This window comes from Pelobates fuscus, chromosome 2 (assembly GCF_036172605.1).
Source record: "Pelobates fuscus isolate aPelFus1 chromosome 2, aPelFus1.pri, whole genome shotgun sequence".
NCBI classification, from domain to species: domain Eukaryota; kingdom Metazoa; phylum Chordata; class Amphibia; order Anura; family Pelobatidae; genus Pelobates; species Pelobates fuscus.
The window spans coordinates 288,709,996-288,728,622 of record NC_086318.1 but is presented as its reverse complement, the minus strand read 5'-3'; the positions used below and the strand labels follow the sequence as shown (position 1 = coordinate 288,728,622).

The following is an 18,627-nucleotide window of genomic DNA, read 5'->3' as shown; positions in this document are numbered from 1 at the left end:
GGACCGGGATATCCCCACCGGTCCCGGGGGGGAGGGGGGGGCAGGATGATTGAGGGTCGATGTGGTCGTGGAGCAGGTAGGATGAATGGAGAGCGGCCGTCTTCCCTCTGCCAGCCACCCTGTAGGCCTCAGTCACCGCAGCTTGGAGTCTCGGGTGGTTAGCTAGTCTATTTGGGTGTCCAGAGTTGCACCCCGAGGATCCCAATTCAGTTATGCCCTCTTAGAGTGGTTCTGTGCCAGTATTATGGGGTATATTCCCCAAAATCAGGCAAATAATGCAGGAGCTGGGTTTTGGCACATCCACTCTGCTTGGCAGCTAGGCTCCGGCCCCTTTTATAATGTATTTAATGACTTTGCTGTTCCTTAATCTGTATTACTCAAACAAGCTTGGTGAAATTAATTCAGTTCAGTATTAAAGGGTCACTCCAACCCAAAAATATTGTTTTAATAAAATACTGTATTTAGACTACTTCCTATACTAGTTAGTAGGGATCAACCGATTTTCCTATAAAGATATTGCTGATAATGCAGACAGGGCCATGGGGGCGGAGGTTAGCGTGCGGTGGGGCATAGCTTAGCGTGCGGCTGTGCGGAGCTTAGCAGGGGGAGGCTCAGTGTGCGGCGGGGCTAAATGTGGCCTGAACTGGTAAGTGTGGGTAAGCTAGAAGGAATTCATGCTCCACATCTATTTACCCTAGTGCCCCTACTACCCCATCTACCCCAGTGCCCTTACAACCCCATCTACCCCAGTGCCCCTACTACTCCATATACCCTAGTGCCCTTACAACCCCATCTACCCCAGTGCCCTTACTACCTCAGTGCCCCTACCATCCCACCTACCCGAGTGCCCTTACAACCCCATCTACCCCAGTGCCCCTACTATGCCACCTACCCCAGTGCCCTTACAACCCCATCTACCCCAGTGCCCCTGCTACCCAGCTACCCCAGTGCCCCTTCTCCCCATCTACCCCAATGTCCCTGCTCCCCAGTACCGCTGCTCCCCCAGTGCCCCTCCTCTCCATCTACCCCAGTGCCCCTGCTCCCCAGCTACTTCAGTGCCCCTGCTCCCCCAGTGCCCCTGCTCCTCATCTACCCCAGTGCCCCTGATCCCCATCTACCCCAGTGCCCCTGATCCCCATCTACCCCTACGACTCCATCTAACCCAGTGCCCCTGCTCCCTTTCTACCATAGTGCCCCTGCTCGCCTCTCTACCCCAGTGCCCCTACTCCCTGTCTATTATAGTGCCCCTGCTCCTTATCTACCCCGGTGCCTAATCATTCCCCTCTGGCTTTCTTTTCAGAGAAAATGCAGTGTTTACATTACAGCCTAGGGATACCCCCACAGGCCACTCCTCATATGGGTACTAGATGTGCTTCATGGGGCAGTGCTGCACAGCGTGTTCCTAATACCATAGTGTTCCTTTAACTGTATGTGTATGACAGCTACCAAAAAAAAAAAAAGATCAACGGGTTCATCTTTAAGCATCAATCTCAAATTGATCTTCTCAAGGCAATTATGAAAATGCTCATTATTTTCCAGACATCTGACAACTAAATACATTCATAATTTTACAATTAGAAAAATGAATTGTCTAATTGTCTTGCAAGATGGACATTATTAACATATCAATTAAAATGTTATGCCTCTCAATGTGATTTATGAAACATTCTTTTTGTGTTTTTTTCAGGATTTGCTGTAGCAGCTCAGATTAATGAGCATAAAAAGCTTACTCATATTTATGTTAGTTATGTCCAACCTGAAGGACTGGCTTATAGGGAAGGTGGGTACATTTTTATAAATTCTTTAATATTTCAAGAATAATTGTTTTGAATGTTATCTGGTGTCCGAGAAGAAGGATATTGAATAGAAGAATACAAATGCTAAGTTCTAGAGGAGGGACATATTAATTCAGATGTCTTAGCTGTTGGCAAGTGATATGTTAAAGGTAATTCAATAATTGTAATTTGAGTTAATGAACTTTTTTTACATTGTGCTCAAATGGGTTGCAGGGCGGCAAGAGATTGGGTTGAAGGGTTGCAGGGCGGCAAGAGATTTACTGTGCACATCGTGCCCTGAGTAGAACGATCGACCACCTCCACCAGTTGTCAGGACGCTGCACAAGGTTGCATTGTCAGACCATAAATTCTCCGTAGAAAGACGGAAATTGCACATTCACAAGTGCCCGCTCGATGCTGCGTCAATTTACCGGTTAATTGAGGCATCGAAACAGCTTAATTTAGACATGTATTTTCAGGAGCAGTTATTGAATTTGTCCAGGCAACTTAGCTGCCTGCCTCCACCCCGTTGCACTATATTTTAATGCCTTTTTTATTGGACTAACTAATGCCCAAATTTCCTGATTTTATTCTTTGGGACTCTGCATCTTAAACTGACTTTGTCTTTGGTACCTATATGGACCATGACAGCTTGGTCTTTTCCAACCCCTCCCAATAAACGATCCACTCTGTCAGCAAAATGCAGAAGCCAAGCATTGCTGCTGGTAAGTAACTCCCTTAAAGGACCACTATAGGCACCCAGACCACTTCAGCTTAATGAAGTGGTCTGGGTGCCAGGTCCAGCTAGGTTTAACTCTTTTTGCAGTAAACATAGCAGTTTCAGAGAAACTGCTATGTTTACCTATGGGTTAATCCAGCCTCTAGTGGCTCTGATTGACAGCCGCTAGAGGCGCTTCCGCGCTTCTCACTGTGATTTTCACAGTGAGAAGACGCCAGGGTCCATAGGAAAGCATTGAGAATGCTTTCCTATGAGACTGGCTGAATGCGCATGCGGCTCTTGCCGCGCAAGGCCATTCAGCTGATGACGGAAGAAGAGGGAGAAGAGTCCCAGCGCCGAGGAAGCCTGGATTAACCCCTTCCTCCCCCCTCAGCGCCATGGGAGTGGGACCCTGAGGGTGGGGGCACCCTCAGGGGCGCTATAGTGCCAGGAAAACGAGTATGTTTTCCTGGCACTATAGTGGTCCTTTAATTTTATACAATAGCAATGAGTTAGAAAGATGTTATCATTTTTATCATTAACTTTTTTTTTCATAACAAGAATTTTACACCATAATGTGTAGAATAATTTTTGTGCAATAAGGACATTTTGGATTCCAGAAGACTAGTAACTAAATCATTCCTCAGTGTTAAGATTAGTTAAGACATTATAATTTCATGTCCCTAGGTTTACGTACAAGGAATGAAATTGTCTATATTAATGGAGAAGCTATTATTGACCTTGACCTTCGGAAGATGGAGTATTACTTTTCTGAGAAGAGTGTGCTATTGTCGTTGAGATCTTGCCATGTTGATGTGAAGCCTACAATAACTTCTTCATGGTCAGAAAATGACATCTGCACCAATCAGAAAAGGCCTTTACCACCTGCAAACCAGTCCCAGCTTCTGGAGGAATTTCTAGATAATTTCAGAAGGAATTCAATGAAAGGTAAAAATGCAATTATGACAGTCTGTGCTTCTGTGATGCGTATATTTTAAACATTACATTAAGGAAGTCCACTGTTTTAAGTCATGTGATCTGAGTTATATGTCCTTTTCAGAATTATACACTAACGTGAGATTCATCCTGAATTCAAAGTGAATTTCAAATGTAGGGTCAAAATAGCCAAACTGGGAAAAAAAAGGGAAAGTCAGCTGTGCTTCCCATTTAGTTACTCTGGTCTTAAGTTTGAAATTCACTTTGAACCCAAACTTTAGTGAATAACCTTGTTTGTCTTACCCACATTATTCTAGGTAGCATTTATGTGTGAAGAATGAATAGTCCATGATAATGGAACATGAAATCCCATTGTATATAAAATATCCTTTCTTTGGAAAGCAACTGAAAGCTTTCAGATAATGATGATGGTACTTACTGAAGTAGCAATTATAAATATCAAATAATGTCAAATGAAAGAGCTGAAGAGGTCACTGCTATGGACAGCTTCAGGTAAGTAATACCGTATATACTCGAGTATAAGTCTGTGCTGAAAAACCCCAACTCGACTTATACTCGAGTCACTGTCTGTATTATGGCAATTTACATTGCCATAATACAGACAAGGGGCTGTGTAGGAGGGGGGCTGGCAGCAGTGGTGTATCCTGGTTTTGTGCTGCCCTAGGCAGGACAAAACTCAATCGCGCCCCCCTTTCCCCACCACGCCACCCCCACCCAACTCTTCCCCCCACCCCGCCCCGCCTTCTAAATACACACATTCACTGACAGGTACGCATACACTAGCTAACAAAAACACACACTCGCTAACAGACACACACACTCACAGGCAAACACACTCACACTTACAGACACACACACAGTCTCACACACACACACACTAACAGACACACACTCACTCACTAGCAGACACACACTCACTAGCAGACACACCCTCACTCACTAACAGACACACACACACACTCACACTAACAGTCAGACACACACACAGTCAGACACACACACACTAACAGACACACACACACTCATTAACAGACACAGTCACACACACACACTCACTGACACACACACTAACAGACACACTCACTCACTGACACACACACTCACTGACACGCACACTCACTGACACACACACTCACTGACACACACTCACTGACACACACTCACTGACACACACACTCACTGACACACACACTCACTGACACCCGCTAGTGCCGCCCGACCGGCATGTCGTTTAGCCGCAAGGCTAACAAGGCATTTGCCCATGGCATTTGGGGGCAGCGGTTTTTGCCGCCCCCTGGAAAATGCCGCACAAGGCAAATGCCTTGTTTGCCTCGCGGCTAATATGTCCCTGGCTGGCAGGGAGCTCTTACTTACCTCTCCTGCAGCTCCTTTCTCCTCCGCGCTGGTCCGGTCAGCTCCCCTGTCAGCTCCCAGTGTAAGTCTTGCGAGAGCCGCGGAGTCATAGCGCGGCCGCAAGACTTACACTGGGACTTGCAGAGGAGAAGGGAGCTGACAGGAGCTGCAGGAGAGGTAAGTAAGAGCTCCCTGCCAGCCCCCCTCCACTGAACTGCCAATGCCACTGGACCACCAGGGAGTGAGAGCCCCCCTCCCTGCCATGTATCAAGCAGGGAGGGGGGACGAAATAAATATATATATAAATAATAATAAAATAAATAATAGTAAATTCAAAAATAATAATATAACAAAAAAAATTAATAAAAAATGCCCACCCCCCACCAAGGCTCTGCAACACATACACAAACTCACACTGAAGCACTCATACACACACTGCATTCATACACACTCACACTGAAGCACTCATACACACACTGCACTCATACACACACATTGCACTCATACACACACACTGCACTCATACACACACACTGCACTCACACACACACACACTGCACTCACACACACACACTGCACTCACACACACACACTGCACTCACACACACACTGCACTCATACACACACACTGCACTCATACACACACACTGCACTCATACACACACTGCACTCATACACACACTGCACTCATACACACACACTGCACTCATACACACACACTGCATTCATACACACACACTGCATTCATACACACACACTGCATTCATTATATACACACACTGTAAATAAATATTAAATTAATATAATTTTTTTTTATGATCTAATTTTATTTAGAAATTTACCAGTAGCTGCTGCGTTTCCCACTCTAGTCTTATACTCGAGTCAATATGTTTTCCCAGTTTTGGGGGGTAAAATTAGGGGCCTCGGCTTATATTCGGGTCGGCTTATACTCGAGTATATACGGTACTTACTAATCCTTGCAACCCTGGGCCACAGCACTGGAAGCAGTGAAGTCACCATTGTGGATCTTTGAAAAATATGCTATATTATTAACACATTCAACATTGAATTAATTGATAAACTACTTAATGGCTGCTATATGGACGAAAGTATGTCACAAATCAACATCTGGCAATGGCACCTATATGAACTTGTTGGACATCCCATTCCATGGGCATTAATATGGATTTTAAAACCATTTGGTTTTATTGTATGCATTGGGGCTGATGTATACTATAGTCAATGCTGATGCTCAAGAGTAGTGGGATTTGGAGCACAGGGCTTAATTTTGAATATTAATATAAATATGGACCTGCTCCACTCGACTTGCTTTACACAACATATCACAGCATAAACCTCACTTGTGCACATGAACGTGGCAACCCCAAAGTGTTGCTGCAAATTTGGAAGTATCCAGATATCTAAAATATGTTTGCATCCTGTAGCATTAAGGTAAAATCACTGGAATCCCAAACCCTGAAAAAATAGCCTCAACCCTTATCCCTCCTCCACCAAAATTTACAGTAGGCACTTTGAATACTAGTAGATCGCATCTGCTACATACAGATTCTTCCATCAAACTTATGTATAATGAAGGTGCTCAATTCCAGTTCTGATGTTGCATCCAGAGGCAGTTTGGAACAGATGATGGACGCTTTTTACACACTACGCACTTTAACACTGTGAGTAAGCATTGTCTACCATTTCATGTCTGATCTGTTATTGCTCATAATCCCTTCCACTTCACAATAAGAACACTTATAGTTGACTGGGGCAGTTCTAGTAGGCATTTCACAAACTGACTTGTGGCAAAGGCACCATTGTATGACAGTACCACATTTTAAATTTAATATGACCCAGTGTTTGTCTGTGGACATTTTATGTGCACCTGTTAGCAATGGGTGAGGCTTATCCACACACCTTTGGCTTATGTAAGATACTAAATGTGTATGTAAGATACTAAAATACTAAAGCTTTTAAACACGGAAAGGAATGTAGCAGTCATTTATGCACAGATACATCATTGATAATCCTATACTGTGGGGATATTTCACTAAATTTAATAGTGGCCAAAATAATCAAGTTATATATATAAAAAAAATCAAAAAAAATCAGTGCAGTTTTAAAGGACCACTCTAGTGCCAGGAAAACATACTCGTTTTCCTGGCACTAGAGTACCCTGAGGGTGCCCCCACCCTCAGGGACCCCCTCCCGCCGGGCTCTGGAGAGAGGAAGGGGTTAAACTTACCTCTTTTTCCAGCGCCGGGCGGGGAGCTTTCCTCCTCCTCTCCATCTTGATCGCGACGTCATCGGCTGAATGCGCATGCGCGGCAGGAGCCGCGCTCGCATTCAGCCGGTCGCATAGGAAAGCATTTACAATGCTTTCCTATGGACGCTTGCGTGCTCTCACTGTGATTTTCACAGTGAGAATCACGCAAGCGCCTCTAGCGGCTGTCAGTGAGACAGCCACTAGAGGATTTGGAGGCTGGATTAACCCTCATTATAAACATAGCAGTTTCTCTGAAACTGCTATGTTTATAAAAAAAAAGGGTTAATCCTAGAGGTACCTGGCACCCAGACCACTTCATTAAGCTGAAGTCGTCTGGGTGCCTAGAGTGGTCCTTTAATTCACAACATTTTACTGCTTTTGAATAAACCTAATGTTTACAAAATCAATCTTCAATCATTTTAAACTTAAATATGATGGCAGGGACCAGGGGTCTAACTCACTGTTTTGCAGCCACCAAGTCTGGACTCAAATTCACACAGCCTAATTAATAAATGGTTTTAAGGGACACTATAGTAACCAGAACAACTACAGCTTATTTTCAGAGAAAATACAGTTTTTACATTACAGCCTAGTGATAACTCCACTGGCTACTCCTCAGATGGCTACTAGAGGTGCTTCATTGGGCAGTACTGCATATTGTGAAGTACTGCCATTCTGTGTCTCCACCCTCTGCATTGAGACACTGAATTTTCCTCATAGAGATGCATTGATTTAATACACCGTTATGAGGAGATGCTGATTGGCCAGGGCTGTGTTTGACTTGTGCTGGCTGTGCCCCTGATTTGCTTCCTTGGGAAAGCATTGTGGTTTGCTCACAGAATCACTTCTGATGATGTCATGCAAGCTGGAAGATCAGAAGCAGAGGCAGCAGCTGCACACTTGAATACAAGTAAGATTGCACTATATTTAGAGAGGGCAAGGAGTGGCCAGTGGAGCTAAATGGTGGTTTTAACACTATAGGGTCAGGAATACATGTTTGTGTTCCTGACCCTATAAGTGCTCCTTTAATTTCAATCAGGTTTAATAGCAAAGTTTGTTTATGTTCTTACCACCTGCTCTGTTAATTGAAATATAATCATACACTCAAGGCTACTGCAGATTTGTTACAAAGCAGCAGATAAGAAATTCTAATGTACACACTGTGTGATAAAGAACATTTTAAAAATAGATCTCTACAGTAGGTGTGTAGGGAGGCTGTGTAAGTGGAAGTGTGGTAATGGAAGAGGTAATGGAAGTGTGGCTGGGCAGTTGAGAGCCACGTGTCTGGCTGCTTCATTGAATGTCATACAGCTGCTGCATTTGAGTTTCAAGAGGAAACACATTTCTGATATTGCAATAAAAAGGTCTACTAGTTCCTACTTTATATAATAGTGTGTACTTTTCTACTAGGAATAGATTAACTTAAGTCTTGAATGGAGTTAGTTGGAGTTATAAGGTTATGGAGCAGTTTTGGGACAATCTTTTATATTTAAATTTCTCATCTGCTCACACTAAAACAACTAGAAACCACGCAAAGCTCATCCAAATACCCTGCAGTTTATCCTCCTCTACCAACATTCAATGTGCACTCTGGAACACCCGTTCCATATGTAGCAATATTAAATCAACAGCCATACATGACCTCTTCATCTCTAATTCTAATGCTAAGGCCTACCCCCACCCTCGTGGCCCCCCTCCCACTGGGCTGAAGGGGTTAAAACCCCTTTCAGCCACTTACCTTAGTCCAGTGCCGGGCTCCCTCAGCGCTGTTGACCTCTCCTCCCCCTGCCGATGTCAGCGCCGAATGCACATGCGCGGCAAGAGCCACGCACGCATTCAAACCGCCCACAGGAAAGCATTACTCAATGCTATCCTATGGACGTCAGCGTCATCTCAGTGTGATTTTCAGGGAGACAGCCACTAGAGGCTGAATTAACCTTCAATGAAAACTGCTATGTTTTCAGGTGCAGGGTTAAAACCAGGGGGACCTGTCACCCAGACCACTTCATTGAGCTGAATTGGTCTGGGTGCCTATAGTGGTCCTTTAGGCTCAACCTATCCAAAACAGAACTTCTGGTCTTTCCTTCCTCAAGTGTTGCTACTCCCATTCCTCCCTCCCTCCAAGTCAACGACGCCACCATCACCTCTACCTCGCAGGCTCGCTCGCTAGGTGTTCTCTTTGACTCCGACCTCTCCTTCACTCCTCATATCCAGTCGATCGCCAAATCCTGCCTCTTCCATCTCAAAAACATAGCTTGCATCCTCCTCTATTTAACACCAGACGCAGCTAAGGTGCTGGTCCATGCCGTTGTTCTTTCTCGCCTTGACTACTGCAATCACTTTCTCAGTGGTCTTACATGTTCCCAGATTGCACCGCTGCAATCTATATTGAATGCGGCGGTGAGGCTCATTTTCCTGTCCGCCCGCACCTCCCATGCCTCCCCCCTCTGTCAGTCCCTACATTGGCTTCCAGTTATATATAAGGCTCAATTTAAGATTCTGGTGATGGCTTACAAGTCCCTACATAATGCTGCTCCAACCTACCTATCCTCCCTAAAACACAAGTATGTTCTGTCGAGACCTCAGCACCCTGCCGAAGACCAGCGTCTATCCTCTGTCCGTACTCCCACATCTGATGCTCGCCTCCACGACTTCTCCAGGGCTGCACCTTTTCTATGAAACTCCCTTCCTTTCTCCGTTAGACTTTCACCCAGTCTCCACTCCTTCAAAATATCTTGGAAAACACACTTCTTCAGCAAAGCATATCATTTAAACTGTTAGCAGGTTTTCATTCCCCACCCCCTCCCCCAATTACTCCTCTCCTGCAACTGTCAAAAATAATACTTTTCTAGCAACCTATTTCATTACCTCTACTTATACCCTTTGTGTCACTATGCCCCACTGCCTTTAGCCAGGGCCGGACTGGGAATTAAAAGCAGCCCTGGAAAAAAAATATTCACCAGCCCCATAATGCATTGCGCCAGCATAGTGTGCAGATACAGAGTTAGAAAAGATAACTTAAAATTAAAAATTATTACTCCAACGTGGAAAAAAAGTGCATATAAGCTTAAAAAAAAAAAACAAGAGTGCAGATTTATTTTAAGCAGACGTGCCTTTGCATGTAATCAATGTTTCAGTCCAACTACCATGACATATTAAGGGAAGCTTGGTAATGGGACTGAAATGGTGAATGTATGTAGGGCACAACTGTGAAAAATTGACGTTCTCTTGTTTATTTTGAAGTCCTGTGGGCAGGGCCGGCCTTAGGCATTTGGGCGCCCTGTGCGAAAAATCGTCGCAGCGCCCCCCCTTCCCGTCCCCCCTCCCCCGCTCCTTCCCCCTTCCCACACACCCTGTCACAAACACACACACAGGCAGACAGCCATACACACACACACACAAACACACTCAGGCAGTCATACACAGACAGCCACACACAAACACACACAGACATAGAATGTGACGGCAGATAAGAACCATTCGGCCCATCTAGTCTGCCCAGACAGTCATACATAGGCAGTCACACACACACACAGGCAGACAGCCACACACGAACACAAACACACACACACAGGCAGACGGCCACACACACAGGCCGGCAGTCACACACAGACAGCCACACACAAACACACAGGCAGACAGCCAAACACACAGAGGCAAACAGCCACACACAGACAGTCACACACACAGACAAACAGTCAAACACACACTGGCAGACAGCCACACACACACTGGCAGACAGCCACACACACACTGGCAGACAGCCACACACACACAGGCAGACAGCCACACACACACAGACAGACAGCCACACACACAGAGACAGACAGCCACACACACACAGACAGACAGCCACACACACACAGACAGACAGCCACACACACAGACAGCCACACACACACACGACACACACACACACACACACACACAGACAGTCACACACACACGCAGACAGTCACACACACACAGGCAGACAGCCACACACACAGTCAGACACACACACACACACTAACAGACAAACACACTAACAGACAAACACACTAACAGAAACACACTAACAGAAACACACTAACAGAAACACACTAACAGTCACACACACTAACAGACACACACACTAACAGACACACTAACAGACACACTAACAGTCACACACACTAACAGACACACACACTAACAGACACACACTAACAGACACACACTAACAGACACACACTAACAGACACACACACACTAACAGACACACACTAACAGACACAGACACACACCAACAGACACACACACACTAACAGACACACACACACTAACAGACACACACACACTAACAGACACACACACTAACAGCCACACACGGACACAAACACACACACACAGGCAGACGGCCACACACACAGGTCGGCAGTCACACACAGACAGCCACACACAAACACACAGGCAGACAGCCAAACACACAGAGGCAAACAGCCACACACAGACAGTCACACACACAGACAAACAGTCAAACACACACTGGCAGACAGCCACACACACACTGGCAGACAGCCACACACACACTGGCAGACAGCCACACACACACAGGCAGACAGCCACACACACACAGACAGACAGCCACACACACACAGACAGACAGCCACACACACACAGACAGACAGCCACACACACACAGACAGACAGCCACACACACAGACAGCCACACACACACACGACACACACACACACACACACACACACACAGACAGTCACACACACACACACGCAGACAGTCACACACACACAGGCAGACAGCCACACACACAGTCAGACACACACACACACACTAACAGACAAACACACTAACAGACAAACACACTAACAGAAACACACTAACAGAAACACACTAACAGTCACACACACTAACAGACACACACACTAACAGACACACTAACAGACACACTAACAGTCACACACACTAACAGACACACACACTAACAGACACACACTAACAGACACACACTAACAGACACACACTAACAGACACACACACACTAACAGACACACACTAACAGACACAGACACACACCAACAGACACACACACACTAACAGACACACACACACTAACAGACACACACACTAACAGACACACACACACACACACACACACTAACAGACACACACACACACACACTAACAGACACACACACACACACACACTAACAGACACACACACACTCACCCACATTAACACATTTTAAAAAAATTATTTACCTCCCTGGTGGTCCAGTGGCTGCTGGGCGAGCGGCACTGGCTGGCGGGCGGGCGGCTGGCGAGGGAGCACTTCCTCTGAGCTGTCTGCTCAGCTCCCTTGCGCGCCTCAGAGTGAGGCTGGGAGCCGGAATATGATGTCATATTCCGGCTCCCAGTCTCACTCTGCAGCGCGCGAGGGAGCTGAGCAGACAGCTCAGAGGAAGTGCTCCCTCGCCAGCTGCCCACCAGCGCCGCCCAGCAGCCCAGCATGTCTGTTAGCTGCAAGGCTAACAAGACATTTGCCTTGGGCATTTGGGGGGCATCTTTTTTTGCCGCCCCCTGGAAAATGCTGCCCAAGGCAAATGTCTTGTTTGCCTCGCGGCTAATACGCCCCTGCCGAGTGAGCTATGCAGCCGCAGGGCGCCCCCTGCTCCATGGCGCCCTGTGCGGCCGCACAGCTCGCACACCCCTAAGGCCGGCCCTGCCTGTGGGTGCGCTCTTCACTTTAAATATGTTATTGTGCTGGACTGGAGTATGCACCTAGCAACAATACTCGGCCAATATCTGCTCATTACATATGGTACATATTAATGACATTTCTCTGTGTATTATGCATATATAAGTGTACATTAATATATGTGTAAATATTAAAGGCATAAATATATATATATATATATATATATATATCTCTTTCTCCTATCTCCTCCCCCCACTCCCCCCACAATTTACCTGAGAGGAGTCAGGGGGCCGGCCGTGTTCCACGCTGGAGCTGCCAGGCTGCAGCCTCGCCGGTCCGGCGGCACTCTTAATGCTGAGGACTGAAGGAGGAGGGAGCATGTCTCGCTACCATGCTCCAGGGCCGTCTTTAAGGAGGGGCAAAAGGGGCAGCTGCCCCGGGCCCAGTTACTCCTGGGGGCCCTAAGGCAGCTGCCCTATGGGCCCCCTGCATTAAAGGGCTGGGGGTCCCCAGCCCTTTAATACTGCTCCGGACCGGGGCCCTGTAATATGGGGGGTGGCTGACTACATACTCACAGCTAGCCCCCTTACACACTGCCCTGTGAGTCTCTTTGTTTCCCGGGCATGCTGGGAGGAAGTGAGGTCAGATCTCCTCCTCCCAGTAAGAACAGATCACTTCCTTCTCAGTGCCGCTGGGGAGGGGGCACACACCACACAGAGGAGAATGCAAGCATTGTGGGGAAGAGGGACTGGGGCAGCTGAATGCAGACTCCCATCAGCCAGGGCCAGCAAGCTCCCACTGGACCCCAGGAAAGCCACCCCACTGTACCCAGAAGGTAAGGAGACAGGAGGGGGGCTAAATATGTTTTGTTTTTATTCATCAGACATTACTAACACCCATTTGTTGGTGTTTGTAATGAAACACACTGGGGATAACTACATGTTACAAATCCTAGAAGAACCTGACAGTGCCCTATTAAATATAAATAAATAAATCATTGACAGATATTTATTTTAACTATGTAAGAACAGAGTTGAGGCATTATATTGGACAAGGGTGTTGGGAGTTGCTATCCAGAAGCTGCTAGAGGCCAGACATTAAAATATGTAAATTGACACACATATGTGTGTACATGGGTCTCAGTAAGTGTGTGTATCTAGTTGTGTGTGTGTGTGTGTATCTGGCTGTGTTTGTGTCAGTGTGTGTGTGTATCTGGCTGTGTGTCAGTGTGTATGTATACCTGTGTATGTGTACTTGTGAGTCAGTGTGTATGTTTACCTGTGTGTATGTATGTGTCGGTGTGTAAGTCTCCATCTGAGTGTGTGGTAATACATACATCCCAGCATTTTAATGCCAACACTGCACACAAATACTCCTACATTCCATCACTAGCACTGTACACAAATACACCCCTGCATGTGTACCTCTGTGTATGTGTGTATCCGAGTGTGTGTACATATGTGTCGATGTGTGTGTGTGTGTCTCTGTGTGACTGTGCCAGTGTGTGTATGTTGATGTGTGTATCAAAGTGCATGTATCTGTGCCAAAGGGTGTGTATCTGTGGATGTGTGTGTATATGCCAGTATGTGTCAAGGTGTTTATGTGTGTATCTGCGTATTAATGTGTATGTTTATATGTGTTAATATGTATGTACATACATCCCAGATCAAACAGAACATGGAAACACACCCATGCAAACACAAACATTACATATAAACAAACCCCTTTGCTGAAACACCAATACTACACACAAATGTACATATGCATTTAAAAGACAACACTACATCCAAACACACCAATGCATGCAAATGCAAACAATACATGCAAACACACCCCTTGTATTAAAACGCTAAAATTATATTAAAACATCAACTCTACAGACAAAAGCATGCCTGCATTTAAAAGCCAACACTACAGACAAACACACACCCCTGCATTTAAACGCAAACACTTCACACAAGTACACCTCTACATTCCAATGGTAACAGCACATACAAATACACCCCTACATGCACACATACACTCTATACAAAAACATGCTTACCTTCAAATGCACAAACACTGCTCACAAATACAACCCTGCAAGGATTGTAGATCCCCAGCTGTCATAGCATTGCTTGACTTATATGAAAGATGGGGATTTCTCTTTTTTTTCCCTCTTGCGATACAGGGAAGGCCTAAAAAATATTCTTGGGCAAATATTCTTGGGCATTAGTTCTGCCGCTTAGTTGGAGTTGAGGTTGTGATTGCATGCCCGGGAGGTGGGGGGCCAGAGTCCAAGGGGCCCAGGCAAATGTTTGCCCAGGGTCCAATCAATATTAAAGACGGCCCTGCCATGCTCCCTCCTCCTTCAGTCCTCAGCATTAGGAGTGCTGGCGAGGCTGCGGCCTGGCTGCGGCCCGGCTGCTCCAGCGTGGAACACGGCCGGCCCCCTCTAAGTGTGCCACTGGACCGGCCACCAGGTGGCACATACCTGCGCAGCCCCCAGATGCCGCGGCCCACCGGGAAATTTCCCGGTATCCCGGTGGGCCAGTCCGGCCCTGCCTTTACCATGTAAGCTCATTGAGCAGGGCCCTCAACCCCTCTGTTCCTGTGCGTCCATTTGTCTGGTTACAATTACGTGTCGGTTAGTCCACCCATTGTACAGCGCTACGGAATTTGATGGTGCTATATAAATAATAATATATTGCTGTTACTTCATTTGTGGAGAGAGAGTTATCTGATTGTTCTGCATTACTTTTCAAATGGCCAAATAAGGACATTTCCATTTTATTAAGTGTGGTTGAAGTGTGATCAGGGTTTTAGCTATTCTGGGACATTTTAAGTGACTTCATACTTTGTTTTCACAATAATATTAGTGTGATCAGAGATGCCTATCAGATGGCCCTAAGTGTGATGGCCTCCAATGGCCCTCTGCAGCTTGCCCTAAAGCCTTCGCACTAGCAGTGAATCTGTTGTATTCATATATCTATATTTAGATATATTAATTTAAATTTGTTTGAGATAGCTGGGTAAAATAGCTTATTTATCATTTGTAACCTTCTTTAGTTGTATCAAACTAAAGTTGTCACTTTCAACAAATAATTTTCAGGACTTGGCTGAAAGGTCTTTTATTAAAGAGGTAATTATTGCATTAGTAATTTTTGTTAAATTGCTTGTGAGATATTCCATTCTGTTCATGTCTTAGTGATTAACATCCCATTTATGTTAATGAATAAAATCACAAGCAATTTTTTTCTAGTGTAGAGCAGATAATTATTACCTTCAACATAAAAAAAATATGTGTGGGCTTCACTCTTTCTCACTAACATAAATGTTGTACATTGTTAAAGCCACAACAATCAATAAGAGGGTTCTCTATGGTGTTTCCCATGTGTGGGCTAGCAATCAAAGCATACATTGCCAATGCAAAAGAATGGTTCCAAGATACTAGGCACCTAAAGGAAACGCACTCATTGGACATACAAACAGGATCCTCAATGCCCCAGTCCCTACAACGACCAGGGAGCATAGGAACCCAGGTGGGCCACAAAAGGGTAGGAGGAGGGGGAGGGGGGGAGAGACAAATGGGACATTACATGATCAATATCTTAAAAGCATACATTTAACAAAAATGGCTGTATCTATGGAGAATGATCCCGCTTACAGGCAATCTTTACTAAACTCATCCTTTTTAAAATTTGCATGGGCAAGAAAGCAAGAGTTAAAATTAAAGTTTTGGCTAGATCAAGGCAGGATGGAGTGCTTGGAAATTTTACAATGTTATCAGGCTAGCAGACTATTTCATATACTGCTTTCACAAAATATTGCTGCAATCCAAGAAACATGGTATAAAATGGAAAATGCTAAAACCGGGGTAGGAAATGTAACACTATTTTGATTCCTAGACTTGAATAAACAAATTAATCAAAGAGGCACAAACTATATCCCAGATACTCAAAGAGTTAACGAGTTGGTGGGACAAATTCACAAACAACATAGGACTCAGAAATAGAATAGATGTGCTCCTTTTTCTAGCATATCAGATATGTTAGACAACATAAAAATAGACACTTGGAAGACTGAGGGGATAAGTGAATTTAAAAATATACTAGCGGAACATAAAAAAAAAAAACCCTTCAATCAAATTATGGAGGAATTCAACATTCCCCCCAAAGACACTTTTAACTATCTGCAAATTAAGGGCTGTATAGCAGAATATCTCCTTCAAAATGAGGGGGAGAGAATTACAATTCTCAAACATCTTCTTGAATTAAAGAACTAATTGCAAAATGCGCTAAAGTTATATACAGATGGATACACGATAAACCGATAGAACTGATTAATAAATGGGGAAAAAAACTACAAGTACATATAGAAGAAGAGTGGATAAGCTCTCTAAATAAACTAAAATATGTACACTGCTTAAACCTTACAGAAACCCAATTTAAATTCTCAAACTGATGGTACCTAACACTGAAACGTTTAAAGAAAATTATCCCAGAGTCATCAGACAGATGCTGGGAATGTAATATTAAAGGATAACTATAGGGTCAGGAACACAAACATGTATTCCTGACCCTATAGTGCTAAACCCACCATTTAGGTGACCAGCCCCCTCACAATGGTTTAAAACTCCCCTTACTTTCAGCTCTCCACGGGTCTGCCGGCGCTGGTGCCGCCCCCTTGGTGACATCATCAGAATTGAATCAATGCATCTCTATGAGAAAAATTCTGCAGATCGTGGGGACGCTGAATGGCAGGGCTGTTTACTGTGCAGCCCTGAGCCAGGAAGCCCCTTCAGTAGCCATCTAAGGAGTGGCAACTGGGAGATGTTCCAAGGGGCAATGTAAACACTGCCTTTTCTCCGAAAAGACAGTGTTTGCATGAAAATGCCTGAAGGGAGCTATTACACTCACCAGAACAACTACATTAAGCTGTAGTTGTTCTGGTGACTAAAGTGTCCCTTTAATGAAGGCAATTTAATCCACAGTTAGTGGCAGTGCACACCCATGAATAAATTTGGGAAAGATGTAATCAAGGTAATTTATCAAATAATGGAAATAAAATAAGTTTTTAAGCCAGAAGTGGTTCTGCTAAAACTGTACTGGCCAAAAATGACAAAAAAATATTAATGATAATTCTACATACAATTACAGCTGCTAAACTACTTTAAAGATGAAATTGGAAAACAGGATAATTCCACGCATCCAAGAATTAAAAACACACATTATATGGCAAGCAAGAATGGAAAAGGGTATCCTGGTGAACTTAGGAAACATATATACTCAAATAGAAGACTGGGATACATGGATATGCAAAATGGAAATGATAACCTAATAAATATCATCACCACTAATCTCCTCCCTTCTGAACCTAGCATGCAATAATTAAATCAGGTATAGCTAAGGTCCAGACTCAGCGAGACGAGTGCTAGAAAAGAGGAAGGGAGGAAAAGAAAAGAAGGTAAAGATTTCAACCCTAAACAGGCAGACAAAACAGAATAATAAAATAGGAAAACTGAGCATAAGTGTCTCTCTCTTTCTCTCTCTAAAAGTAAAAGAGTAAAGCAAATTTGATAAATAAAAATATACATTAAAATCAAACCAAGGGATGGGGTGTGGGAGTAATTGAGGATTCAGGTGGGGGGTCACAGGGAGTTTAATAGGATAGCACAAGATATTTATGATAACAAGAGAACCAAGGCCTGACACATAGAAGGATTAGTAAAACTATACAAGGCAGGTACACGTCTGAAATATATAAAAATAAAAAAAATGCCTAGCTCAACCCCTGAAAAACAGTCCCATAACATTATCCCTCCTCCACCAAACTTTACAGTTGGCACAATACAGTCGGGCAGGTAATGCTGTCCCGACATCTGCCAAACCCTGACTC

The 18,627-nt window shown here is 44.7% G+C and overlaps 1 protein-coding gene across 2 annotated transcripts in view; it reads left to right on the top strand.

Annotated features, from left to right (window-relative positions):
- Window positions 1-18,627, top strand: part of TIAM2 (TIAM Rac1 associated GEF 2) — a 370,710-nt gene that overhangs the window by 248,820 nt on the left and 103,263 nt on the right. For both annotated transcript variants that reach the window (XM_063443422.1, XM_063443421.1), the window contains 2 exons: window positions 1,688-1,780; window positions 3,181-3,441. In XM_063443422.1, coding sequence (XP_063299492.1) covers window positions 1,688-1,780; window positions 3,181-3,441 — 354 coding nt within the window. The remainder of the gene's footprint in view (window positions 1-1,687; window positions 1,781-3,180; window positions 3,442-18,627) is intronic.